Source organism: Petromyzon marinus, chromosome 15 (genome assembly GCF_048934315.1).
Source record: "Petromyzon marinus isolate PM22_M1 ecotype Great Lakes invasive population chromosome 15, UKy_Petmar_22M1.pri1.0, whole genome shotgun sequence".
NCBI lineage: Eukaryota > Metazoa > Chordata > Hyperoartia > Petromyzontiformes > Petromyzontidae > Petromyzon > Petromyzon marinus.
Genome location: NC_133681.1, coordinates 9,078,480 through 9,095,372, shown reverse-complemented (window position 1 = coordinate 9,095,372; position 16,893 = coordinate 9,078,480). Strand labels below are relative to the sequence as shown.

General features: G+C 46.8%; 1 protein-coding gene across 4 annotated transcripts in view; it reads left to right on the top strand.

The window, feature by feature from the left end:
* Window positions 1-16,893, top strand: part of LOC116942644 (uncharacterized) — a 100,828-nt gene that overhangs the window by 47,657 nt on the left and 36,278 nt on the right. For all 4 annotated transcript variants that reach the window (XM_032954808.2, XM_032954807.2, XM_032954810.2 and 1 more), the window contains 6 exons: window positions 352-453; window positions 4,837-4,935; window positions 8,176-8,376; window positions 11,318-11,419; window positions 14,921-15,019; window positions 15,935-16,063. In XM_032954808.2, coding sequence (XP_032810699.1) covers window positions 352-453; window positions 4,837-4,935; window positions 8,176-8,376; window positions 11,318-11,419; window positions 14,921-15,019; window positions 15,935-16,063 — 732 coding nt within the window. The remainder of the gene's footprint in view (window positions 1-351; window positions 454-4,836; window positions 4,936-8,175; window positions 8,377-11,317; window positions 11,420-14,920; window positions 15,020-15,934; window positions 16,064-16,893) is intronic.

Sequence of the window (16,893 nt, the reverse complement as noted above, 5' to 3'; positions counted from 1 at the left end):
AGGCTGCCACCTTGTGTGCTGCCCTGCAGGCTGCCACCTCGTGTGCTGCCCTGCAGGCTGCCACCTTGTGTGCTGCCCTGCAGGCTGCCACCTTGTGCTGCCCTGCAGGCTGCTTGAGCGGCAGCCTTTCGAACTTATCGAACTTATCAGCCACATCAGCGGATCCAACCTATTAATAAACTCCGCGTTCAAATCCAATAAAATTTTTTTTATACATTTGTGGCGCCCATTGGAAAACATGAACACTGGATATCTCAGAATATTGAAGTCAGCCCCCCTACCCCCAAAGTCAAAATCCTGGCTCCGCCCCTGATCCACGCCAAAACGTGATTCATCTTGCTGTTGTTCCAGTGCGACAGGTCTCCGCTGCACATCGCGGCAGAGCGAGGCCACACGACGGTTGTGGACATTCTCACCGAAAAGTTCAAATCGAACGTGTTCGCAAGAACCAAGGTACGGGCACGAATACAGCGCAACTTGCATTGCCTCCACTCTGCAGTGGAAATTACACATTAACTATCACAGGGGCCAGTCTATCGATAAATAAACCATAGCTGCAATGTGACAATTATTGTACTGGCCCGAAGAGACGATCTTCCGAGTGAACTCCAAACCACGATTTGAAATCCACACCTTAATTTCCACATGCGAGTTACAACTTGTCAGTTTGGTAGAAGCAGCGCATTGCATTGTGGTCCGTTCGGCTACCTCACCAAAAAAAATACTTCGGGGCAACAGAAGAGATTGCGAAGTTCCTTATAATGAATCTGTTTCTGTGGATCGTGACCGTTCAGTAGAGAGAGAGGAGCGGCTTTTTTTTCTTGTTGTTTGTTTCAAATGCTCGCATGGCGACCCCTTTGGACAACGGTGACCAGGGCTGTGGAATGTTTTGCGCCCCCATAATTTCTAGTGGGACAAGAATGATCCAAAAACGGAGTTGATGTGCTCGCATACCGTGTCAACCCATACGGTTTACCCGTATTCTTGTACAGGGAAATAGAGTTATTTCAGGTCCATACGGCGTGCAGCCGTTTCAGTACGGGCAAAACACATTTTTTGTCTATTTGTTTGTGTTCCTCCTTTGTGATGGGACTTTGTAGGATGAACGTTGAGATTTATAAGGACCACGGGGTGACCAATACGGTCTGAATTGGTCTGTAATAAGGTAGGGTACTGATAAGGGTTTAAAAGCTCTGTGCTCCCCCAGCAGTGACTTCGCCACATGCTGCGATGTTCGTAGGTTTTTGCATAATTTCTGCGACTGATATACTGCAACAATGTTGTATGTGTGTGTGTAATTAGCATCTTTTGTTTTACGTGTGTGTGTTCCCAAATCCAGCCAGCGTCTGGAAAGCGAGAGTACAAATTGTCCACTGTGCTTTGTTCTGCGCAAGTCCGTTAACAGTCGTGAGTTTACAGAAGCTGCCAGTGTTTTGCCCGTTTCAGTACGGGCAAAACACATTTTTTGTCTATTTGTTTGTGTTCCTCCTTTGTGATGGGACTTTGTAGGATGAACGTTGAGATTTATAAGGACCACGGGGTGACCAATACGGTCTGAATTGGTCTGTAATAAGGTAGGGTACTGATAAGGGTTTAAAAGCTCTGTGCTCCCCCAGCAGTGACTTCGCCACATGCTGCGATGTTCGTAGGTTTTTGCATAATTTCTGGCAGCTTCTGTAAACTCACGACTGTTAACGGACTTGCGCAGAACAAAGCACAGTGGACAATTTGTACTCTCGCTTTCCAGACGCTGGCTGGATTTGGGAACACACACACGTAAAACAAAAGATGCTAATTACACACACACATACAACATTGTTGCAGTATATCAGTCGCAGCCATAATTCATTACCAGCCATGGCCAATCCACTGCTGGATGAATGGCTTTACAGGCCACTGCCATCTCTCACGAACCTGCGATGATAACAAAGACAAAGATCCACCGTATAGCCTTAATATACTGTTGGAGCAGGTGCTGTTAGCGAGCACCTATAAAGGCCGAAACGGCACACGAGGGGGTGAGTGGCAACCATCATGCCCGACCGCCTTTGTCTCCCCAGTGACGATGTTTACACACTGCACCAGGTACTCATTTGAGGCCGAGTCGACCGAGGTGAGGCCCAGGACTGGTTCAGATATTTGTCACTGGTGTTGGCCGTGAGCGGGAATCGAACTCTGGTCTCCGGGTTCGTACCGCTATGCCGAGCACTTGCACACGACCAGAGTGCAGCAGCGCTCCATCTCTGCAGTAGAAGGATTCCCGGATGCGTCCCAATCCTTGGCTGCCACTCCGTCATTATCCTTGACCATCGGCCATCAGCCCTTCTAGACGTGACGCGTCCTGCCCAAGCCCATTGATGTCGTTTACCTGCATTGTGTCCTCCAATCCACATGTGCAATCAGGAGTGACTTAATCTCCTGGTTGTAGATTCTCCATTGGGAGTTGTTGAAAACTGTTATCGTTATTATGTAGTGGCAAGCTAAGAGTAGTTATCATACAGAGACTGGTCACCGCTGTAGGAATGTGGAATTTCCACCAACGAATGTGAGCACCACACCACACACTTTTGAGCAGGTACACATTTTCAGGCACAAGTAACTCCAAAGTAACAATTTACATTAAAGCCAATTTAATTCGGCATGGCATTAAGGCAGCACGATTTTAAGTATTTACTTTAGCTTCCTATGCACTCGGTGTGTGTGTAGAAATATAGTATAATAGTATAATCCTGGCCTTCTCTCAGTCGGTTAGAAGCCACCCATTCAACTGCAAAGCAACTGACAACCAAATATGCACCTTGGTGGTCAGTTGGTGTCATCGACTCCTGGAGACAGAGAGTGGAAAAGTGAGGCCGATTAATCTCATTGTGCAGGAGCAGCAGCAGCAGCAAACAGCAGCAACGGCAGGGTGATTAATATCAAAACACTCAGTGGCTGTTTCCTCTGGCGCTTTTACATCGAGTAGCATCAGGGCAAGCTCACCTTTTCCTCGAGCATGATAGAGGAAAACACTTAAAGCTCCAAGTTGCCCTTATCAATAATAATTGCTGAGCCCATTGGTCGTTTTCTACAACAGTTAATTGCAAGGGACCTGCATAGCGCGGCGTTGGATAGATCGTGCAGGGGAATAACAATATTAAGAATAATATGTACCAGGGTGCACACAGCAAGGTACTGGATGTACCAGAGGTGGTAGGAGGGTATGCCACGGTCTTTTCAAGCTTTTCAAACGGGGAGCTACATTAATCATGATAATAAAAATGAAATGTATTTACTCTGCAAAAGATCAATAAAATAACAATTTCTTCAGGGTCTCAAGGGGTTTGGGGGGTGGAGGGGAATTGCCCCGATCACCCCATTTAATCCGACACTGGTACGGTACATGCGTCCTGCACATAAATATCCACACGCATGCAGTACACATGTATGGTGGCCCAGTGGTAACACTTGTTCCTCACAGCACGATGACCCTCGGTTCGATTGTGGTGTTTGTATCTCCCCCCCCCCCTGTCCTGCATGGGCTTTCTGCGTCGTCCTTCCAGAAAAGCAAACAACACAATGCGTTGGCCAATCGCCCCCAGTGCTAAAAGAAAATTATTTGCACTTAACTTAATTGGGATTGCACACAGCTGTCTGTGGCAGGGCCCTCCTGAAAAAAAGATTATTGCGACTCAGCGAGGCTCTCCTGGGTCAACAGTCATAGTAATAATAATAACCAAGAATGCATTGTGTTTACATCTGCCTGTATACATTACAAACCAGTGTCAGCGGTGCTCGATCTATGGTGAGGATGACTACGATAGGAATTCGGTTGCCTTTTCAGCCACATCACTTTACTGCCAGATCATATTAGAGGGCCCACACTCTCGGCTGGAAGCAAAAAAAAATTGATGCTATGTTCATTTTGCCAATACAGGGCACAGTTTCGGGCCTAAACATTACAACAGCTTAGTCGTACGATTTTATACAACACACCTACTTTTGCAATATCGTGTCTGTTTTGCCACTGAGTAATTTTCCTGTCATCTAATTTAACAACCAGTAATATGATATACCTTACAGATGCTATACTAATATTTGGAAACCAAAACTAGACAGTTGTGGAATGTTTAAGTGTGTAGCTAGAGGACTGTTCTTACCAGAACTGTGCAACACGTGTCGATGTACAAGTTTAATATTGTTAACTGCTGCGTCGGGTACAACTCAGTGAATAGGATGTTAACCAAAACATAACGAATTAAATCAAACGCATCCACACACACACACAAAAAAACCCGCGACGGTTTAGGCAAATAATGATACCAAAATCTTGCCAAATTAAACATTCCACAAAGGCAGCCAACTTGCCACCACTTTTTCAACATTACTGACATTTTGACTTATAGCTTTCGTAACTGCAGGAATTCATATTCTTTGTGTCTTTCGGTAAAGTCACGTAGATAGGTTCAAAGAAAATAACAAAAAAATAACAAACAAAAAAACTACGACGTTTCGATCACAACACAAGCGATCGAAACGTAGTTTTTTGCTATGTTTTTATTCTTTTCTTTGAACCTATCTACGTGACATTACCGAAAGACCCAAAGAATAGTACTGACATTCTCACTCTTCATTGCCCTGCTTTGCACCTTATTGATTTTTTACACTGTGAAAAGCTTCATAATGCAGTAGTTTAGACCCAGCACAAGCCTGTATTACATAACCAAGGCATTTCTGGAATGGCAGCTTTGTAAATGTGAAATACTGACAGCCTTAAAGTTGCGTGCGTTCTTGTGTTTGACCTGCTGTTTGTGTGTTTCCACGCAGCATGGAATGTAAAATTCTCTCCTGTCGCAGGACGGAAACACGCTGATACACATTGCCGCCATGTGCGGTCACCCTGACACTGCCTTGATGTTCCTGAAGAAGGGGGTCCCTCTGCTCATGCCAAACAAGGTTAGAGTTTAACGTAACAGGTTTTTTTTTTCCACAGTCGATGTTACCAGCCAGTGTAATTCCAAGTATCCTTGTCTCCATGGTTATCTGTGCACTTTTCAGTTTTCGTTTTCACCGTAAAAACTCGGCCAGATTACGACGTCGCACTAACCCAATGATCAATAATCAAACAATCAACACGTGCATACTTTGAAGGCGCCTTTCTTAAACCAAGGCACATGTACCTAAGTTATTTTAATAATAATCAGGTGTATACTCTTTGTTTTTTTGGGTAAAGTCACGTAGGTATAATTTTTTTTAAATAATAAATTAAAATTGAATTGTGATTTCATTTATTGAATTTTATACCTACGTGACTTTACCGAATGAACCAAAGAGTATGGATCCCTGCAGTCACGAAAACTTCAAATCTAAATCATGTGTATCTCAACAGTGCTTTCCTATTGTACCCTTGTGAATTATAAAGGAAGACAAAATACAACAAAGTATATGAATTAGTAATGTACAGTAGTTCCAAGCCATTAAAAAGAGCAGTGGGACAACAATCGAAACGTTCACAGAGAACCACGGAGGGACATGGATGCCTTTGAATTACATCGAGAGACAGAATGAGGAACGCAGAGATTCAGTTTGTTATTGAAACTGTGACTAAAAGTAAGTGGGCGTGTCCAGGACACATTGCTAGAATGCATGATGGCAGTTTAACAACAATAATACTTGTGGTATGGCAGGCAAGGAATGAAACGGGGATTCGAGAGTACGTGCAAGCAGAGATAGAGCGAAGGAATCAGCGAGGGAATCAGCCAGTGTGCAAGGGGTTAGGTGGATTATCACATCTCAGGATTGTGAGAGATGGTGGCAACTTGGGGAGGCCGTCATTCAGCAGTGGATTCACCAAAGCTGATGATGATGCAAGTGCTATTGTGTATGTGTGGGAATTGAAGGTAGACACAAGTAAAAGAGTAATGGGAGTTGGCTAGGTGGTTCAAAGTTGGAGTGCTGAGCTGACACCACTGTGATCCTGGGTTCAAATCCAGGGGGCCGCATGTCGTTGAGTAATAACTGCACCAGCAAACAAACATACATCACGTGAACATACTCTCTGCTTCTTTCGGTAAAGTCACGTAGGTAGAAAATAATAATAAAAAGAACATGACGTTTTGGTCGCAACACAAGCGTCCGTCATCAGGTGAGAAATAATGATCTGCTGTTGCGGCTTTAAATAGGCACGGGGGGGGAGGGGTTAGGGGAGAGTTGGGGTTTTGTAGAGTTGTGCTTTTTTCTACCTATGCGACTTTACCGAAAGAAGCAGAGAGCATGGATTCCTGCAAATCACGAAAGCTTCAAATCAACATCACGTTAAATTTGGTTCTGTCCTTAAGTTGGCTAAATTACAGCTCTGAGAATAAGAAATGTATGTTGTCCTATCGAACATTACTCTCATATGGCAGAGCGGGTGAAAAAGTGCTCCCATCTACTGCGTGGATCAGGTCACTTGAAGTGGTCTCAGAGGTAGCTCATTGATATCCGCTTCTATGGGCTGTTCTGAAACACGACGGGTTGCACTTGCTCTCAGAGATATCTGAATGGGTGTTTTGTCTCAGGACATGACATCAATAACACAATTGGGATATTTATGTTTTACCAAGGTATTTAGGTTATATGTCACAGGTACTCTGAGAAGAGATTGAAGCTTCGTTAATAAGGAAACAATTAATTGAAAGGCTTAGTCCTTGAGATTCTAAGTGCACTGCCACGGTTTCCACTTGTGATGTCAAAGCGACGCAGGAGCTATTTCTACCCTATTCAGATTGTGGCAGCCCAATCACCGTGACATTGTAATGATACACAGTGTGTTGCGGCAGCTGCTCCATTTTAAGCTGTTATCATTGGTCTCCAGGCTGCACACACCTTTCAGTCTGATGAAATCAAATAATTAGTACACTTGGTATTTGCACCAATCTTAAAGTGCAAGGCTATATTGAAGGAGCTATGTTTCACGGACAATTATAGTCTGCACGAGTTTTATAGAATGGGGCAATGCTGCTCTGTGGCTTTACCCCCATTCAGGCTATTTGCAAGTACTGTCATTGTTCTAAATTGGCAAATTTGGACCATGATGCTGGCACACGTGGCCCAAACTTTTGACCAATAGCATCACGGAATCTGCGACGTTAATTGCGAAGCGGACGGCATATATTTTCTGATCAATACACCCGCAGAGTATTAACCAGGGCGGCCATTGAACTCGTTCCTTGAACTTCTCCTGCAACAAACGACATTTGCAGAAATAATCGGAATTGGTTTTCTGCTCTACGTTGTCCCATGGATCCCAAGTTCATGGAGAGGACTTTAAAAGTTGACAGCACAGCATCCTTGAATAGGGAGCTAGAATTTGAGACAGAAGTAGATTCCAACGCAGCATTGCCATGGGCTAGTGTTGCCACGTGTTCTGGTTTCCCCAGGACATCCTCTTGTTGAGTCATAGCTGTCCTGGGAAATCTGTCAGTCTTCCATGGACATCAACCATCGTGTTTGTTTTTATCAGCTGCACTATAGTATGTTTATATGTTGAAATTATTTCGCACCGTATCTAGCCAACCACGCTAATCGGAGATGTGGGGGGAGGACAACAAACTAAACGCAAACATCTGTTCTAAGGAAAAGATTTTTCAATCCAGATTTTGTCATAGAAACACATCACTCAAAGCAGTGCATTTACATCGAATTCTCCTGTGTTTTTTTATTATTATTGCGGGATAATATTCGTATGCTCATTGCGTGCTTTGGGTATTTTTGTATTGTTATGTATCTCAGAGGTGACAACCCTCGCAAAGGATGGGCGCCGGGGGGTGCGAGATGTTAACTACATCGCCTAACATACAGGAGGTGGTGGCTTCGATCCTGACCTTGATGCTTGTATATTTGGAGTTTGCATGTCTCTCTCCCCGTGGTCGTGTGGATTTTTCTCCGGGTGCTCCGGTTTTTCCCTCCACATTTAGAATCATGCACTTAGAATATTTGGCTGCTAAAAAGATTCCACGTGATAAGCCACTTCGTTGAGCTATCATTAGTGGTCAGGTGGCTTTTGAAAAAGAGCTATATAGCTCAGTGGGCCTCACCTGGTTAAAAAAAAACAAAAAATACTCGGTCAAATTAAGAATAGTTTTTAGTTTAGAGTTTAAAATAGGACACATTTCTATTTTTGACCGCGTCGCGACACGCTACCGCCCGTCGCAGGCTGGCGCGGTGTGCCTGCACGCGGCCGCGGCCAGGGGCCACGTGACCGTGGTGAAGGCGCTGCTGCTCAAGGGGGCTCTGGTGGACGCCCTAACGAGGGACAAGCGCACGGCGCTGCACATCGCCGTGCAGAACTGCAAGCCGCCCGTCGTGCAGATGCTGCTCGGCTTCGGGGCGCAGGTTCACCTCAAGGGCGGCAAGGTGCGAATTTTTCATTGCGGATGGGGAAAGTTTAAAAGAATAATTGGTTTGCCTCTGATCGGCAATTATCGGTGTTTTAGAAGTCACGGTCGAGGGGTTGTCGGCAATAACTTTCGTGCCACCCCGTACATTGTCATCGCAGCCTGTTTTCCTGCTATGTCCTGCAGCTGTTGCACAGTCATCCATATGAATTCCCAAAGATCTGCACGTTCCCCATCTCACCGTCTGGCTTGAGGGCTTCCCCTTGGTCACCCACCTCTGGGTGCAGCCCCAGTGCCGGCCTCAGTCACTTTGCCTCCCCCTTCATGCACACGCGGCCACCCCTATCACACTCTCCTTCCTCAAAATGTCTACATATTCCTGTCAGTTTCCATTGCAAGTTCCTGAATTACCTAGCCCAGGCGTGATCAAAAAAAATAACAATAAGAGCCATTTTTTTTTAATTCGAAAAACCGCCCCTCAATATTTCAAGAGCCACAATGCATGTGAATTCGAGACGGCGGTCGTTAATAAATAACGTGACGAAGCAAGCCGTTAAAGAGCGAGCAGGAGGCTGACAAACCCTGGCCTACCCCAACCTATCCTACCAAGAAGTTTTGAGCATTCTGTGCATCCAAATTCATAACGTGATCCACCATACCATGCTTGCAAAGTGATGTGCTACACACACACCACATCCAGCACCCAGTTAATTATTGGAGAGACAAAGGCGGCTTGGCATGGGGTGCTGGCCACCCCCTCACGTGCCACACTGGCCTTCAGAGGTGCTTTACAACAGCACTTGCCCCAACAGTATGTTAAAGGCTATCCGGTTATCTTTGTATTTGTACTGTGCTGTTATCTTGGGTGCAGCTGGTTACAAATTAACTGATAATTTGTAAATTATCCTTAAGATGTTTCTTCTGTTTAATTATTAATTCGCATAATTTCCATTAAGTAAATTTAGAGTGTGATAATTATTCATCCACCTTGACTCCTGATTAGGCTTTCTGAACGAGTCATTAGTTTCTCAGCAGCTGGACAATTGAACCACGTGTTATAAATAGCACTTCACATGCTATGGACGTCGCGGCCATCGTGCAATGGTCAATGCAGTGGACTGGGTGATCCAGAGGTCACCAGTTCGATGTCCTGGCGCGGCAGTTGAAGCGATGGGCCGATGTCCGCGCAGCAGTATAAACGGGCAACACCGCAGTTAGTCGATCGGCAGTCCCCGTGCGGTGGGGTAAATCGTGGGCACTTCGATCTCTTCCTTGATATTTGGCGTGCGTTGATTGTATAGCGAGCAACAGCGGCGTAACATTATCAGCTCAGGGGGTGAGGCAATCGGTCAGTTGGGGCCCCAATGTTAGACTCGCGCAAATTGCGAAAGCCAAAATTCACCGCCCTTATTCAAGTGAAATGCAAGGTGGAACGTAAATGAAAGCATTTTCATATATATAAAAAAAAAATCGAAGCTGCGTTATAAATCTTTGTTTGTTCTTTTAAACTGTTGTTGAAAACATATCTAATGTTGGTTGTCAAGGGGGCCCCAACTCTTCGCTTTGTCACCGTGGGGTGGAGGGGGGGGTGCAAGGCACCCCTGCCTGCCACACACGTGTAACGCTACTGTCGAGCAGCGGCGTGATTAAAACATTTCAGGGCTGCACCTTTACTTGACGCATGCCTTGTGAATGGTTCTTTACACTCAAACTACATGGGCGCATGTGCGCATCGCATTTCCCCTGGGATCCAGCAAGAATGAACTGTCAACGGACTGACATCCACCTCTCACCCACTCCAGAGACGTTATATGAGAACAGACTGAAAAGCACCTGACGGCTATCTTAACCGAGCTCTAAAATGATAAAAAATATATAATACCTCGTTTACATGTTGGTGAAAAACCATTCCCCCCCCCCACTGAAATTATCAAGACAAGCAATTTGCCAGAAAGTTTTGGAAATTCGGCTACCTGTTGTGCCAAGCATTGGAAAAACGCTGCATTTCCACTATTGCATCAATTAGGTACATGCGGGTGAGAAACTGCAAGCAAACATTGACTGGCACGGTAGAGGGACTTGGGTGGCTGGGCTGCACTGTGGGCGCAGCAACTAACTCACACTCAGAAGGTTGACAGTTGCGTTATCAGGCCCCTTATTTGCCCAGAGTCAATACCACAAGTACCACTTTGTCAGAAGTCAACAGTGGTCATTGTTTAGGGGCACCGAGAATGTGGAATTTTCACCTGGCCGGGCCTCAGAAAGGTGAAGAGAGCAGGGAAACACACCTGAGTTTTAGGGTTCCGCTGGAGGATTTAGAGACAGTTGATTTATCAAATGCGACTGCTGTTAAAGACGGTGACAAGTGATTGTGTTTACAATTCACGAATATTTACATTCCAAAAAAATCCCCATGGACATGCAAGTTATATTATTATTTGTTAATTGAGGCTTCTAGTGTAATGAATACGAACGGAATTCAATTGGTAACACCTACCCAGTAAACATGCAACAGTTGCGCCAACATTGGCATGTGGTTGCAACCGTTGCACCAACATTGATGGAACGTTGGTGCAACTTCCGTGTTTACTGGGTACTGGTATCAGTAAACATTTTAACTGGTTCCGTGGGTGGAGTTAAGCTAACATGAAATTTGTATCAATAACAAAAAATTAAAGAATCCTACCTGAGAATGATATATATAATACATTATATATATACATTATACATATTCCTTTTAAGGAAAATATGTTTTTTAAATGTTTCCTTTTAAGGCAGTGTTATTGACGAATGCGTTGAGTGTCTTGGTGACAGTTACAGAGAGGCGTTAACAATGATGGTGACGGGGGTGCATTCCACCCTTTCGAAAGACGAACCGTGGATGGCACAGTGAGCGTTCCACGCACTGCATCGACTCATTCTTCCCTCTGCGTTGTTTTATATCTTTTGTTCTCCGCCAGGCCCAGGAGACACCGCTGCACATCGCCGCGCAGGTCAAGGAGGGCGAGAAGGTGGCCGACATGCTGCTGAAGAGCGGCGCCGACGTGAATGCAGAGCAGGAGGTGACACCCACCCACCACGATCCCTTTCACGCACTGCTGGTTCCTCGAATTCCATCTACCTTTTTTTCAAATTAATTGCATGTATTTCAACTGAACGATCACAGAACAAGAAGTGGGGGTGATTGGGGCGGGGGGGGGGATCATTACACCCCGCAAGCAGAAGCCCGAGATCGGCGTGGCAGGGCTTGGCGAAGAGAGGCGGATGGGGCTCTCCGCAGCACCCGTGTCGTGGAGCCTCTAGCACAGAAGTTAAAGAAGTTTATAATGGGGGAGTAGGGGGAGGTGGTAAGGGAGAAGATAACTCACATAAAAGGGAAGGAAGGGGGAGGGTAAAGAGAGGACGAGGGGAGGAGCGGAGGGAAAAAAAGGGAAAGGCGTGTAATCAAACGCCACAAATAAAAGAACTCACGCGCGACGCGTGAGCTTGTGAACTTACGCCCCTCAGTGTGATCGACTCCCGCCAGTTCTCGGCACCGCCTGCCTCTTGAAACCAAACTCACTGTGAGGTGGCGAGGCGATAACATCCCTGCATCACGGCAAGGGGGACCCGGGTTCTCTCTGTGTGTTCTCTCCCTTCGTTCGCCATGGGTTCCCTCCAGGTTTGCCCGTTTCGTTCCTCTCGCAGGTAAAATGAAAATCATCCAGTGTAACGGGTGTTGGCTAAAGCATTCCGATGCTGAAAGATTGCCTGCAAAACACTCAATTGCGATTACACGTGGTAACATTAACACCATAGGGGTCTCATAAGGACCACATTAGACATCTGAGCCAGTAACTGCCACAGTGGCGAGATGTTAACTACTTCTCCTGATATGCAGGAGGTCGTGGTTTCGATCCCAACCCTGACGCCTGTATATTTGGAGTTTGCGTGTTCTCCCCGTGGTTGCGTTGATTTTTCTCTGGGTCCTCTGGTTTTCCCTTCACATTTAGAAAGACGCATTTAGAGTACTTGTCTGCTGTAACATTTCCACACGATAAGCCACTTCGTTGAGCTATCATTTGTGGCGAGGTCACATCTGCAAAACCGTATTCTATGCTAAATGTAATATCGCCTCCACTCAAGAGGGTATCAGAACATTGTACACCAAAATAAAATGCAAAGACAATAAAATTATGTTCAAGTAAATGCCATGAAAAAATCGTGAGTCTTGCACTCCCTCCTAAACACACCGAAGCTCGTGGCATGCCAGATCACCGCCGGCAAAAAATCCAGATTGAATGTATAAACTGTAAAAATAACTATATATCTCAGTGGGACTTACCTCATAAAAAACATATAGTTTAGTTTAACTCGGATATGTTGGGATGAACCTGGCCAGAATATCTTGAACATTCCTGCGGAGGGAGCTGGTAGGAACGTTGGGTTGCTCGGTCAATGGCCAGGGTCAACGGCGGCACCACGTGGTGTATTCCGCAAACATGCCCGACTGTGAGGGCGGGCACAAGCCGGTGTAAGTAGGTTGAACGTTGAGTTTTATAAGGGCACCACGGGGTGACCAGCCCCTCCCCACCCAGCCCCACCCCACCCAGCCCCCACCCAGCCCCACCCGCCCCACCCTCCCCACCCAGCCCCTCCCCACCCTCCCCTCCCCACCCAGCCCCTCTCCACCCAGCCCCTCCCTAGCCTCCCCTCTCCACCCAGCCCCACCCCTCCCATTTTTTATATCCGAATGTCCGGATACACGTGGACAGACATCCACAGACACACAATTAATCCCCTGCCTCCTGTGAGAATTAATCCCGGTTGGGCTTCCAGTCCACTACGTTTCCTACCAGTAATGCCCACTAGGAGCGCATTTGTTATATATGTGGGTGTCCGGATACACGTGGACAGACATCCACAGACATAAACAATTCATCCCCTGCCTCCTGTGAGAATTAATCCCGGTTGGACTTCCAGTCCACTACGTTTCCTACCAGTATTAAACAAGCTTTATGCGATAGTCTCAGCCTGGACACTAATGGCTCCACACACTTTGATTAACAGCTGGCCCTCAACTGCATTGAGCTGAAGATGTTAGCTGCGTCACCACTAATGCACGGAGAGCATCACGCAAATCTGGCTTTAACTTAATTGGACCTCGCTCGTCTCAGGGCCAATGTTATTATGAACACGGATATCAAATTAATAGAATTCTGCAATCTGCCGCTTCGGGAAAAAAATTAGTGATATGAAAAAAGACGTAACACATTCATCAACAATACTGCGGACTTAAAATAAAATAATACGTGAGATTTTGGGCAATGGCTCTTCTTGAAGAAAATCGGTGCGCTGCTCTGTTCGTGTTGGGTGAGAGTTGTGACTCGTGAAGTAATTCGAGACACACACCGTTTGCACAGTTGAAATATTGCAATCAATATACATTGAAGTCACATTTCCTGCGTGTGGATTAGTTGTGGATTAAGCACGCTTACGAAAAATGTAATTACATGCTGTGACATTGATATTTATATGCGCATGTGTTGGTTCTATTGTCAGTTGCTTTTTAATTCTTTTTTCTGTGCCTTTTCCCTTAACATTATATCATGAACTCTGCTCCCCTTACCGTGGTGTGTGCCACGGGTACAACGTTGCCAGTTACAGCCCGATTCGCTCAAGTCGTGAACTGTCCGTGTTTTAGCTCTCTCCCTACTCAATCCCTCCCACTTTAGCCCAGATCATTGACACTTTTCCATGATATAAATTGTCCGCAGCGCGCTCGATGCACTACTTGGCAAAAGGTGACATTCGATTGTCTGAAAAATAAAAAAAAATAAACCACTGGCGTTTCAATGAAAGCACTGGTTGACTGTACGCAGCCTCAACTGTAGCCATTAAGACTCTCAAATGCGCTCCACAAGCCGGCAACCCGAGCATTGTTGCTGTATGCGACCACCTCGTACAGCTGTGGGCAGCAATTATCGCGTGTTATGAGCAGGCAATTAGCTCCTGTAATGACCGGGGATGTCATGAGGATTATTGTTGGATGCAAACGAGGTTGAGCGAGCACCTGTTCCTTTTTTTTTAAGCGCGTCACATTTGGCATGTCAAAACAGACCGCAGACCAGTCGCCTCTGTGTACATTAGAAAACGACACTTGTCGATTTGGATTCCCATAAGAGTGTTTTTTTTTGGTTTGGGTTAGATCGCGTCAATATAAATGAGTCGGTAAACCCGCCACCACCCGACACAGCCAATTAGTCAGGTTTGTCACGTAAACAAAACGTGCCAATTCCTTACTAGTTCAGCACACCGGTGTGTTGAAGAGTAAACCCACAACATTTACAATTTGAGTACGACGTTTTGCCGGTAATTACAACCGGCTTCATCGTCATGGCATGTTTTGTTTGTGACAAACTTCACGAATTGGCTGTGTCCGTTGGTGGCGGGTTTACCAACACATTTATGTTCATGCGATCTAACCAAAAAAAACCCTCATTGATTATATATTGGTCGCTAAAGCCTACGTCTTAAACAGATTTGGATTTATTTTCTATTCCCCCCCCACCCACCCCCCCCAGAACGGTGAGACTCCGATGCACATCGCTGCAAGACACGGGCACCTGAAGGTGATGCAGCTTCTCTTAAGGGAGGGAGGAGATCTTCTGTGGAGATCCAAGGTAAAACTAAAAATCGGTGTCTTGTACCACACCCCAGCACGCTAAGAAGAAACACACCAGAGTTATATTATGTGCATTCATCCACTGTCAATTCTGGAATCTGTATCTGTCGGTCAGATAAGTCTAATGCAGAATTTATGTATCACAAAGTTGTTAACCTGTTCAAACCAAAACTCCCGTGGTGGTCCTAAGCCATTAATGGAAATTGGACGGGGTCAGCCACTCCTTCTCAAGACCAAGGCTGAGTATCCATAACGAGGCAGATGATGTTGTGATGCTGCATTGGCGGTGGTGGAGTGGGTACGTCATGGTGCGGGAAGCACCACCTACGAGGATGTGAGCAAGGGTGGAATGTCCAAGGCAGTGCAGCAAGTAGGTGCTTATTTGCACGTGTTATCTCCGTGTGTGCGTGTGGTGTTCTCTCCGAGCGCTCCGTGGTGCCCGAGGAGGACATCGCTCACAAATATTCACGGGTTATTTTCGAAACCCACTTTGCTGCACTTGCTATGTGCGATGCCAACGACGCCGTCTTGGCAGTCCGATGGTTTGACTTGGTCAGAAATGTCGCCGTTGCATCAGCGACCGGTCTCCTGGTCTCCTGACGCGCAAACCTCCAGCGGAAAAACTGCGCAACCTCCGGTTGGCGGGTGACGTTCGAAGCCAGGACTGCGACCGCCCTCAAAGTAATTGCGCCGCCCGTCCGTGATCTGCGGGTCAAACGGATCACTCGAGACGCCGGTCTACGGCAGCGAGAGCAGTTTACGTGAACGCTGTCGCAAGAGGTCACACGTTTGTCGCAAACGGCCCTTCGCTGGCTATGCGGTGATGGATGAGTGAATGTTCACGGCGTGAGCGAGCCGCCGTCGGAGCCTACGGAACGCGACCGCGTTCCCTTTTTTTGCGCGGCGTCTGCAGGACGGCAACAATGCACTGCACATCGCCGTGCGGAACTGCCACCTGCACGTGGTGACCAAGATCCTGAACCACCTCGCCAACGAGAAGAGCCACGCGGAGGCCGTCGCCTGCGTCCACCAGGAAAATGAGGTGACGACGCCGCGGGGGGCCGGGGGGGTGGGGGGGGGGGTTAGTGGGGTGAGGGGGGGGGTGAGGGGGGTGGTCGGGGACTCCTCCATCTCTAGCCGAGGGGAACCCCGCAGCCTCCGTGGTACAGATGGTAGCAGGCCAGTCCGTTGTGGAGGAGGCTCGTGAAGGACGCCGCTACTGGTCAGTTGGAGGCAGTCGCCCTCCGACAAGAACAGAGAGCGGAGGAGCGATGTTCGCGACAACGAGCGGAGTGCCGGGTGGCTAAAATGCAGCGATTCGGCACAGTAGGGGTCATAGCTGGTGCATCTGCCAGTCGTCTCATTCACTTAACCCATGGCACCTGGGTCTGTCCCATGACCTCCTGTCAGCGAGCCTTCGACACTACACGTGGCCTCAAAGTGCACCTGGCCTGGCGCAGGCACCGTGGTGATGTCACCATAATTGAGTGCGTCACTTAGTGGCGAATGTCCGGTATTGATATTGCTAGTGTTATCGTATTCTCCGGATTATAAGATGCTGCAGAAAGCAAAATGCACACACGTGCACAACTTTGGGCTCGTTTACAAAACGTTCATGCATTTTGTAATCGGGAGAATTATGGTGCCTTGGAGACTCCAAGGATACTCCAAGGAGACTCGAAGGAGACTCCAAGAAGACTCCAAGGCACCGAGAAGATGAAACTGTGTGAACGCGCTGCATCTTAAATAGTGAGAGATCAAAATCTTTATTCATCCTGGAGAAATCCGATGAGCTATGCAAGCATCTTTTTCAAAGATTCCCAATGGGGGTGGGTCAGAAGGTTACAACAACAAATAGTACATATGAAGACG